The following is a 12,330-nucleotide window of genomic DNA, read 5'->3' as shown; positions in this document are numbered from 1 at the left end:
CAATGGATGGAAGTGACATTTGAAAGCCAAGTTGAGCTGAACAGTAAATATTCAGAAAAATTCAAATAAACCCAAATTTGAGGGAAGGTATGAACCCATTTAAAGAAAGCAGTTTACTGCCTCCATTAAACCAGCGGGTAGAGGAATTCTCAAATGTATTAAGTATTTGTCTGCTAATATTGGCAAGTGATCTCTAGGGTTCATAACCCACTAGGTGGCATGTATGGTTCACTTGTAACCCTCATGTCTCTCAGTCACAAAGATTGTGAGCTCAAACCCCACTCTAGAGAGTTGAGTGCAAATTCTGGGCTGATATTCTAGTGCCATACTGAGGGAGCTCCATCAGAGGTGCTGTCCTTCAGATGAGAGAGTAAACTGAGGCCCCATCTGCCTTCTCAAGTAGATAGAAAAGATCCCATTGCGCAATTTTGAAGAACAGCAGAGTCAGCACCTATTACTAAAAAGCAGATTGTCTGGTCATTATTACATTGCTGTTTGTGTGATCTTGCTGAGCTCAAACTGATGACTGTGTCTCCTACACTATAACAGTGGCTACGCAAAAGTGATCTATCGGCTGTAAAGCGCTTTGGGGCATCTTGAAAGGTGCTTTATCAATGAAAGTCTCCCTTTTTCTTTTGCTGTTGATAAAAACCTTGCTATTTTGATGGGAACAGGTGGGAAAAATGCTTGACCCACCAGAAGCCTCATTGTAGCAAAGGTGAGAGTTTGCATGGACTTGATGGGATGAATAGCCTCCTTCTGTGCTGCTATGATTCTATGAACTAGCACTGAGGATGCTTTGGTGTAAATTATTACATAACATTCTGCAAATTTGCATATGTGACCACACAGAACCTCAAAATTTAAATTGTACACCAGTTATGTCAATGTTACCAATTTGCTTAAATTATCTCGAGTGTAATAATACTTTTCAACTCCTCAAATGAATAAAATATTTCATTATTTTATATGAAATTCAGTTATCACTTCCCTGGTTACAGAGAAGATCAAAAATTGGGAAAGGAAAGGAAAGGAGGGAAGTAAATTATCTATGTTATATCATTTATAATTTATAGAGTTTTTATATGACCCACCTCATAGTTAAAGGCCTGATACTCTCATTTTTATTGCACATTTGCACTTTGTAAATCTGACAGCCATCCTTTGTAAAACATTTGAGTTCCTGTAAACTGGGATTTGAGTTTGAGAGGACTGAAAGTATCATTTCACATTTACAGTCCATGAGTTGTCCACCAAAGTCACCTGAAAGTTATGACTCAATGTGGAAATCTTTTAGAGGAAGGAAAAGTGTTGTTCCGCAAGGCTTTGCTGTGCTGAGAATTGTCAAAATAGACCCAGCTGAACACTTGGGCCCTGGAATCATGTAAAAGTTTAAGCAAACTCTGCGTCACCTTGTTCACATATATTTATAGGAAGCAGGCTACAGAAAATAACAATGTTTCCATTCACGTGTTTCACAGCAAACATTATAAATTCACATTGAAACCTGTGAAAATGATGGAATTTATCTTGTTCTGAATTTTGTGGTTTATAGATGGCTGGTGAGTCCGCATGAGAATTGGCAACAACAAGCTACGTTGGCTGTCACCAGTCAAAGTTCCTCCCATTGTGCCTCTTCAAATTAATCTTTCATTCCGATCCTGAGGGATTTTTTTGCTAATAACTTAGGTGAAAGTAACCCAGTGTGAGTAGCATATTCCCAAGTGTATACTATTAAAATTTTCCACTTAATTCTATTTATTGAACATCAAGAAGTAGAACACACAATGCGTAACCTATTGGAACTAGTTGAAGGGTATTCAGAAGAGTAGTGAGTGTCAAGAAGAAGATAGTTTGATGGTAACCATCTTTTTTCAAATCCTCTTACTGATGATATTTTTCCCTATCTAATAACAATGTGGAGGAACCATCATCAAAAGAACTACAATTGTTCAAGAAGATGATCCACCAGCGTCTTTTAAGTGCAGGTAGAGATACACAATAAATGCTGTTATTCTGTTGGCACCCACATCCTGGGAACAAATGATAAAAAATTCCACTGGCTGGCATCCATTATGCAATAAGACGCATGGGAGAATAGCTTCAATTTTCCATCTTCAAGTGTTGGATAGTCATTTTTCATACCTTCCTGGTGGGGTAGTAGGGTTTCGGAACTTGTGGTTAGTGGATAAAAGCAGGGTTAAATCAGATAGCTTAAACTCTTATAACCCCTGCAATCTCCAACTCCTTGAACTCCGCCTCCCACACTCCCAATCTGTGAACTCCCTGCTTTCCTACTCCCCTACCCCAATTTCCAGCTCCCCTCAATCTCTAGCTCTCCCGATGATTTCCTAGCCCTCTCACCTCCTCTATCTCCTAGCCCTCCACCATCTTTTACTCCCCCATCGCCTCTGTGAGCTTCTACTCAGCCATTACCACGATCCCCTGGCATTTCCTTCCCTCCCTAGTTGCTGTTGCACCCAACAGTCAATCAGACTGTCAATCAGTTTGGCTGATGGCCAGGAAGCCCACCGTAAAGATATCAAAGACATCTGGCAATAGCTCCAGGTTTCTCTTCTGGAAATCCTTCCTTTGCTCTCTTCACAGCTCTGAGTAAATATCAGGGTCAATGTGACAGGTCAGTGACCTTTCATTAGAACTGCATAGCTATAAATGGCCTTTCATTGATAACCTTTAAGATTAGGTTGTATGAGGCATTTACTCTGTAATCATGTGTCCTCCTATGCACGAGAGCTGCAAAGTTTTAGCTAATCATTTCCACAGTGTGGGTGGCCACTTTAAGCAGAGGTTACATAAATATTTTTTACCCCTCCCAATGGGTTAATAAACTGCTGCAAAAACAGCCATTAACTTCTTTAAAGAGGCTTCAGATTCTTTCTAACCAACTTGCTGGCTCTTAAAAAGTTCAGTCCCTCTCCCATTGTAACACCGCCCTGACAATTTTGTAATGTGTAATCATTTGAAAGTTCTGGCTAATGAAGCCCTCAATGATTGACTCTTTCCTGATGCTGTAAAAGGTTGCTCCTAACTGACTACATACCTGAGTACTAGATTATAATAATAAAACCAGTAATTGACAGAAATCAGAGTATGTGAAGTGTAGTTGCTTTAAGTGATCAAGGTTTGTGATCTTCTCAAGATCATGATAAAGATCAACATGTACGCAGGGATTGCCTGGGTGATATACCAGTGAACAACAGCAGTGAATCATTTGAAGCAATGAGTTTGGTGGTTTCTCACTTAGTCAGATGCCTGTGTTGTGGGATAATTCTACTCATTGTACAGCTAGGGAAGGTTAGAAAGTTGGTTACTGGGAGATGAACGTGAATGACTCATATTGGCCAATTCATTTTAAATGTTATAACAATATGGTTATTAGGGATGTAAAAATACCAGTTATGGAGTACATTAAATATCATGTTTGAGTCTTTAGTGTTAGATTCTGTTTCACACTTTTAACCTTGAAAGCGTTGCTGCGGAGTAGTTTGTGTTAATCATATGTTGCCATTGGTCACCAAGCAGCATCTTGATTTCTACATTGCTCTTATAATCAGAAAGATCAGATAAATGTAAAAGGACACTGAGTGGGAAGATGAAGAATTGGTAAATAGAGTGGCAAAACCTGAGAAGCAATTGAAAAAAATTGGCATTTCAAAGCACTGAAGGAGGAGGTAAAGTCCAGGGAGCCCCAGCAGATTGGGCTAAGATTGTGAAATCAACAGACACCAGTAATGGAGTAAGGAGGATGGCTGGGCAATGAGGAATAGGCTAGGGACATAGAAGCAAAGATCATCATGAGTGGCATAAGATTCAGTGAGTAGGGTGACCCAAGGCTGTTATATGATGGTGAGGGTAATTATCTTGATATGAACACAAGTAACCATTGAAGCGCGGTGAGGAACAAGCTAGTAGATGTCCAGAGCTTTGAGGAGGTAAGAAGATGATTAGCTGGGATCCAGATTCATTGCAGGTTGCTGAGCTTGGAAATGTGAAAGTTGGCTGGGAGAACATTTGAAAAGTAGACCCTTGAGCAAGACAAGTGTGTATCTGTCCTCAATCACAGCAACTGCACAAATGGGGAGTTTAAACATTTTTAAAGTTGCTGATTATTTACTAAGACTACTTTCTGAAAGTATGAAATTCCTCTATTTTTCTTTTTCTCCATTCTGCAGTGCATTAATAAGCACCTGCCATTCATGGACTAGATGAGACATCCTTCTAGGTGTTTGCCAATAATGTCCTGAACTGACCTTTAGCAGTTGCAAAGACTGCAGCCCAATCATGACTGATTGGAGGGAGAATCATAGAATCATACAGCACAGTTATTCAGCCTTTCATTCCTGTGTCAGCTCTTTGAAAGAGCTATGCAATTAGTTCCACTCCCCTGTATCCTTTGGTTACTGATCTTTCTGCCACTTCTCCCTATTTCCTCTATCAAAACCCCTCAAGTTTTGAACTTCTCTATTAAATCCACCCTTAACCTTCTCTATAAAAAGGAGAATAATACCAGCTTGTGAATGGGGGTACCCTCCCCACAGCAATTTCAGCAAATAGGGGATGGTTCATTCCAATCCATGGTGGCTGTTATATAATATTCTGGAAACACTTTGAAATTTGTTCTTGTAGGACTGCTTCGATCGCTGATATTGTTGAAGAATACCACGCTGGCTGTGGCATTTTTTAATATTGCCAAAAGAAGAGACATACAGTTGAACCTTTTCCCTGGTTCATTCTCCATGGCAATGCCTGACCAAACAGTCAACCTGCCTAGTTTGAATTTAAACTAAAGCTTGGCAGTTAACTGTTCCCTGGTACATTCTCCATGACAACACCTCTACCATGGTCCTATTGCCAACTAATCAGTACTCTCTTCTCATGCATCATTAATTGTTGTTCCCTTTGGATTTGGTATTCTTGCAAATCTATCCTGATGAGTGTAAGTTGAAAAGCTTTGATAGCATGTCTCTTTTCTCTGCAAAACTCAAGTTCTGCACTTCCAAATGACAATTGCATTATTTAGTATTATATTCAATACAACAGTGCACTTCAGAAGCATTTAACTGGCTGTAAAACACTTTGGGACACCCTGAGATCATGAAAGACACTATCAAAATGCAAGTTCTTTCTTATTTCTTTATGCATTTATGTGCATGCACAGGTATTGGGGTGGGGGGTGCTGGTGTGGGGACATGTATAAGTTTATTAACTTTAGGCTCAAATGCATTTTATAGCCCACTTCAGGGTTAATGGGAATATTCCTTAAAAGTATCCTGATTTTAAAAAAACTGGTCACCTGAGTATATATTCATTCTACTTCAAAAGCGCCTGTCATAATCTAATGGATCCTCAGGACATGCTTCATGGTAGTTTCAGAATGCAAATTTATCCCTATTTGATCAGGCTAGCTAATGGCATAATACAGCTATAGGGAGTTAAAAGGTGCAGATGCTGTTTCTCTGGGTTTTAAAAGATTCACCAGCATAGGAAGTTGTTCAAAGATTAGCTGCTGATAAAGTAAATCATGACGGCAGTTAGAGTTAATGTTTATGTGTTTGAAGAGTTGAAATTATAATTGTTTGGTGTCAATTATTGGACCATCCATTGAATACCAGAACTTCTAAATCATTCTTTCAAACTGATAGGTCTCTGAATTAGTTGCTGTGTTCTGTCACCACATCTACGCCCATAACATTCAATTACGATGTGAAATTCAGATAATTATGGCAAAAGAACTTTGGACTCCAGTCTTCCAGACATTGGTTGGATCTTAGTTGCAATTGGCATTCACACCAAAACGACCCCCGGATAATGAACCACAATTTGAAGGAGTGGGGTCATCTCCCAGATGTCCCATTAGTCAGACATTTTCACTCACAGGGAGAGTGAGGTTGGGCAGCTGTTTCTGTGAGTTTAGTGGCTAACTGCAAATCATCCAGTAATTTGTGTAAATCTATAACTTGCAGGGTGTCTTTTTCCTCACCACAAATTGCTGGAGGATTTACACCTGAATAGCTGTGGGAGCATGAGCATTAAATTTGCTGATATTTTGTCAGCAAATTCTGGCCCATCAAGTTTCAGTGGCCTTGACAGAAAACTATTTAGCTGTCCCCATTGTTTTTTTCTGTTTCTCTTGCTCCAACTTTCATACTAACTGCTAAAAGTTTTATTCTTTCAGTGGGTTTTAGTCATCCAAATGTGTTCAAATGCATTAGGTGTCATGCATGGGGTTATTAGCATTAAATTTGATACCTTTTCACTCAAGGCTTATTTCTTCTACTTTTCCAGCCCCCCCTGACCAATCACAGCAGCGACCTTACTTAGGTGTTCGTGTGAAAGATCCTGTAAAGGAACTCCTTAAGAGGAAACGCAAGAACATTGAGAACACTAACACAACTACAACTGGCACAGTAAGTATCATTAGTGTTTATTGGATTGGTTCTGAGATCAAAGTTGGTGTTTTCAATACTTAATAGTCAGCACTGTTAAACAGTTGTCAGTTGACATCTTTGTATATGTCGTTTCAGTAGCTGCTCAGGCATATGGGTCTGTCAGTGCCACTTTATACATTAGGATGTACATGAAAATGACCCAGGATAACTTTGCACCTTCATCCTCTTCCTGCAAGTAACTACCTAATATCATTTTCTTGCCCATCCCAGTGTTACTAATCTGATCAGAAAATCCAATGTACTGAATATTGTGGATGTAGGCATTGGAATACCAATGTTCTCTGTCACCTCAGTATCACATGGTTTGGAATTCCTGATGAATCCAGGGAAAAGTTAGATATTTTTTCATTCTTTCATTCATAGGATATGGGCATTACTGAGAGGGCCAATGTTTATTGCCCATCCCTAATTTCCGTTGAGAAGGTGGTACTGAGCCACCTTCTTGAGCTGCTACAGTCCATGTGGTGAAGCCACTCCTACAGTGCTGTTAGGTGGGGGGGGGTTCCAGGGCTTTGACCCAATGATGATGAAGGAATAGCGATACATGTCTAATAGATAACAGAAACTCACGTCAGCGTTGCTGTAGATTGGTGACTGCTTACCAAGATGGTGAGGAGGTCTCCACACAATAACTTCAGAAATTATAAACAAAAAGAGAATGAAAGACTTGCATTTGTGTGGTGCCTTTCACAACCTCAAAATGTCCCAAAGCACTTTACAGACAATTAAGTCTCTAAATTTTGAAGTGTTATCTTTGCTGCAAAGTGCAGTGCCTTCACAATGTACTTATGTGCTGTACTTCTCAATTAAAAGAGGAAAAGATTCTCTATCTAATGGACTTTTCAGAGTACCTTCTGTAGGGATTAAGGCAGCTCAAAAATGCCTTGTGACAGAGTCGACTATTTAAAGATTCATTTGGCTATTGGAAATCGGTGTTGTTATTACTGGCAAGATCATTTCAGGCCACAGCCCTGGTATGTGTTTTGATATGTTTTACTCTCTCCTGAGGAATCTTAAATATTTTGTCATCTTTTACCCATCATTCCAGTTACATTATAGAATAAAAATATGGCCATCAGTTCTAAAGTCTTGACTGTTGGAGGCTTGATCTGCATGTGACTTGTATCTAGAAAAAAACTTGGGGCAGGGTTTTCAGGTGGTCAAGTGAGCTTGGCTGGTGGGCCCGGGAGCAGCCGGGAAATGGTCCCATGTCTGCGATTAGCCCCCAGCCGCGATTTCATGCCAGTTGGCCAGTTAACAGGCGGCCAGCATGACAGGCGCGCTGAGGAGCTCAGCGCTGCAGGGATAGGGGCAGGAGGAGGGTGAGCGCATGCCCTGGGGGGGGATCTGAACAATTCCAAAATCGACAATAAAGATGTTGAAAATCTGGAAAAAAGTGTCCCGGCATGGGACTCACTCACTATAACATCAGCAGAATTAAAACTCTGCCCAAAACTTTCTACTTACTTTTTATTTAATTGTGGAAGCCTCATCCCGCCTGTGGATGAGATTTGCTAAAAAAAATCAAAAGGCCGGCTGGCCGATTTGCCTGCCAACCATAAGGTCGGACAGGCAGCGAAAAATATGTTTAAATGAATTGATCAAGGGCTTTAATTCATCTCTTAATTTTTTAATTGTCGGCGGGCGCGCCACCGATGCTTGTGCGCGCCCACCAACTGAAATATCGCACGAGTGCGCAATGACGTTGGGACGCTCGCCCAACATCGTCATCGCACACTATCTTACGCCTGATCAGGTCGGGCATGTGCCAGCCCACGAGACGTAAAAATCCTGCCCTTGGAGATCCCAACTGGATTGCTGTAGTATCATCGACTTGTGTCTCAAACACTCAACCTTCACTACATTAACAAGTGATGAATTCAGTCTATTGTCGCTTGCTCTTGCACAGCCATGTCCCTTTGACTGTCAGTTAACAAACTGGATCACCTCCGTCTGTTATCAAACATCACCTTTGTACTCATGCACTATAACTGGAATACAGTTGGGATAGGGGTTGGCAACCCTCCAAGATTGCAGTTTGTCTCCTAGATACCACAGAAGAATAGGATTAATATATACCATGTTTAAAATATGGACATTTTCTTTTTCATTTTCTTTGAACACCTTTATTATTAGCTATAAAAATAACGGAGATTGGAAGAGACATTGGATTCATAATTGTTAGTCAATTAGTTAAAGTTTGTTCACCTTACAATTGCCATTGAAAGGCTGCCGGACATGTTGGGTCACTAATGGTGAGAACATAGAATGTCAAGCAACGGGAGACAAGAAATTATATGAGGAAGTCCCAGGTATATATCCCACCAGAGGTAGCAACCGTAATAAATGTGAAAAGTAGTGAAACTCACAATATTTTTAAACATTGCAATCTAGAAAGAATGTACAGGATTACAGGGAGAAGGCGAGAGAATGGAACTAGCTGAGTTGCTCATTCAGAGAGCTGGTACAGACACGATGGGCCAAATAGCCTCCTCCTGCACCATATCAATTCTGTGATTCTGTGTGATATTTTGTACAAATGCTTTCGTATGGACATTTCAGTTTCCCTTTCTTCAGATTTCAATTATTCTTGCTTGGCACATGGACAAGCGCAAGAAAATAATTATAAGAATCAGTAATGGGAACATTTGGACCATTTGAGTTTATTGTTAATGGGTGAGCAATTTGATGACAGATTAAAATCAGTCTTGTCATAACACGGCACCTTACCTCCTGCCCCCATTTGTGTTGTGTTGGCTCCATTGTACCAGTTGCAGTTGATACAACATGAGTGTGGTCTGGCCAACATTAGCTCCATCCATGAGTACGTTCCCTCTTCCTGGGGTCAGTACATTCATGCACGTGAACTAAACTGACTGTGTAAGCAGCTGAGGGAAGCATTATATGCTGAGCACCCAGTTCTGTTTGAAACTCACAGTGCCCACTGATTACATCTAAAAGAAAAAAACAAAGGCTTGCAATAATAGAAAACTTTTCATGATCTTTTCACACCCCAAAGCACTTTACAGCCAATGAAGTACTTTGGAAGTGGAACTCAAATAGCCAAGTGGTGAAGGATCAAACACTGGGGCTTAGACTTTTTCTTTCACTTACAAGCTTTTATTTACAGAGACACGTTTTGCATATCGGGTGCCTCCAACCTATAAGCCCTCTTTCATTCTGCTCCTTTTTATATGACAGGTAAGTCTCCAATTAATACCCATGATCTGAATGCAATTAACACCCAATTGATACACAATAACAGCCACTGTTATAATGTAGGAAATTGGAAAGTCAGTAATCACACAGCAATGTCCCACAAACAGAAATATCGTAATGGCCAGATAATCTGTTCTATTGATAATGGTTGAGAAATATATATTGACCAGGGCACTGGGGAGAACACACCTGCTCCTCTTTGGAATATTGTGGGACCTTGTTCATCCACCTCAGTGGGTAGTTTAACATCTCACCTGAAAGACGGCACCTCTGATAGTGCATTGCTCTCTCAGTGCTGTGCTGGAGTGTCAGCCTTGATTTTGTGCTCAAGTCTTCACAGTCGGACTTGAAATTTCTGCTGTCTAACTCCATCTGTGTAAGCTCACAGGCCTTATATTGTTCAATGGCACTGCAAGTTTCAGAGAAAACTAAAGCCTGGCAAATATAGCAATGTTGGTACAGTTTAAATGCTGTGTGATTTCCCAAAATACATTTCAGCCTCACCTATTTTTTTTAAGTGCTGCAGCTGGATTTAATAGTTCTCAGCAAGGCCACTAGATGGAGTTTGTACTCTCCTGAAATTTTTCCCCTTGAGGAGGGGGAAGAGAGGTTTCTAGCATTGAGTTCCACCAAGAAAATTCTCAAGATTGGGCAAGGAACAGTTGACCAGGAGGACTTTTATATGCCATAGTTGCCGGTTGCAAAGCAGCCTTGGCAGAAATTTGTGACCAGCTCTCATACATAGAACAGTGGTGGGGGGGAGGGAGGGAATGCCCTTCCTTGGATGTGGAGACCAGGGCTGCACACAGGGCTCACAATGTGGTCTCACCAAGCCCCTGTACAGTTGTGATAGGATTTGCTTGTTGTTGTGCCCCAATTCCCTTGCAGTTGGGGGTGGTGGAGGGGGATGGCGTTGGTGAGTGGCGGAGCTGATGAGTGGACAGTGGGTGCTAGCTTCCTGCCTTCCTTATGAGTACAGCCGAATCCCTTTGACTTCAACATTTATAAGTCTCACACCTTTTAAAAATTATTCCACTTTTCTATTCTTACACCCAAAGTGAATAACCTCACTTCCTCACATTATGTTCCATTTGCCACTTTGTTGCCCACAAACTTAATCTGTCTCTATTTCTGCAGCCTGTCTGTGTCCTCCTCACAGCTTACATTCTCACCTAGCTTTGTATCATTGACAAACTTAGCTACATTACTCTCGGTCTCTTCACCCAAGACATTAATATAAATTGTAAACAGCCAAGGCCCCAGCACTGATCCTTGAGGCGTTTTACTAATCATAGCCTGCCACCTTGAAAATGCCCTATTTATCCCTACTCTCCCCTTCCTGTCCATTAACCAAACCTCTATCCATGTAATAAATTACCTGCAACTCCATGAGGCCTTATCTTGTGCATTCATCTTTTGCGTGGCATCTTATCACATGCCTTTTGGAAATCTGAGTATACTACATCTACTGGTCTTTATAAATCCACCCCACTAGTTCCATCCCCAAAAACTAAAATACATTTCTCAAACACCATTTTCTTTATCATAAGACCATGTTGACTTTGTCTGATCATATTACAATTTTTGAAGTGCTTTGCTAAGATTTCCTTAATCATAGGTTCTCTCATTTTACTGACAATTGATGTCAGGCTGACTAACCTGTAGTTCCCTGTTTTCCCTCCTCCTCCCCAACCCCACCAATCCCCTCCCACCCACCGCCCACCACCCACCCACCCCCCCACCTCTCACCCCACCTCCACCTTTCTTGAATACATTTGCTGACTTCCAATCCACTGGAACTGCTATAGAATCTAGGGAAGTTTGGAAAATCAAAACCAGTACATTCGCTCTCTCTGGAGCCTGCTTTTTCAGAACCCTAGGGTGTAGGCCATCAGGTCCTGGGGTTTGTTGGATTTTAGTCCCTTAAATTTCTCTAATGTTTTTTCTTACCTGAAGTTCCTCACTCTTGTTAGCCCCTTGGTTACCCTCCATTTCTGGTGTGTAATTTGCATCTTCTGCTGTGAAGGCAGGCATAAAGTAATATTTCAATGATAACTTGTAGGTGTGGCAAAGAATAGGATTATACTAATCTATTGCAACAAGACATAGATCGTGTTTAGTTCAGTAGAAAAGTAGTAGATGGGCTTTAGTTCAGCAAGATGTGAAGTGATGCATTTTGGCAGAGGGGGTAGGGGAGCCAATACAAATTTAATAACACAAATATGGGCCAGGATTTTCCGGCTCCGTCGCTGGCAGTACCCACTGCGGGCAGTACCCACCGCGGGCAATACTCATCATGGGCATTACCCATTGTGGGCAATACCCATCGCGGGCAATACCCATCATGGGCAGTACCCATCAAGGGCAGTACACATCACAGGCAGTACCCATCGCAGGCAGTACCCATCACGGGCAGTACCCATCACGGGCAGTACCTGTTGTGGGCAGTACCCATCACGGGCAGTACCTGTCGTGGGCAGTACCCATCACCGGCAGTACCCATCACGGGCAGTACCTGTCGTGGGCAGTACCCATCACGGGCAGTACACATCATGGGCAGTATCCATCACGGGCAGTATCCATCACGGGCAGTACCTGTCGTGGGCAGTACCCATCATGGGCAGTACCCGTCATGGGCAGT

At 41.5% G+C, this 12,330-nt stretch overlaps 1 protein-coding gene across 1 annotated transcript in view; it reads left to right on the top strand.

Moving 5' to 3' along the window:
• Positions 1–1,555: 1,555 nt before the first annotated feature.
• Positions 1,556–12,330, top strand: part of LOC121269566 (NF-kappa-B inhibitor delta-like) — a 71,233-nt gene continuing 60,458 nt past the window's right edge. The window contains exons 1-2 of the mRNA XM_041174265.1: positions 1,556–1,562; positions 6,307–6,428. Coding sequence (XP_041030199.1) covers positions 1,556–1,562; positions 6,307–6,428 — 129 coding nt within the window. The remainder of the gene's footprint in view (positions 1,563–6,306; positions 6,429–12,330) is intronic.

The sequence above is a fragment of the Carcharodon carcharias genome, chromosome 25 (genome assembly GCF_017639515.1).
Source record: "Carcharodon carcharias isolate sCarCar2 chromosome 25, sCarCar2.pri, whole genome shotgun sequence".
In the NCBI taxonomy this organism is placed as follows: Eukaryota; Metazoa; Chordata; class Chondrichthyes; order Lamniformes; family Lamnidae; genus Carcharodon; species Carcharodon carcharias.
Note: the sequence above shows the minus strand (reverse complement) of the source record. Positions and strands in the feature narration are given on the sequence as shown.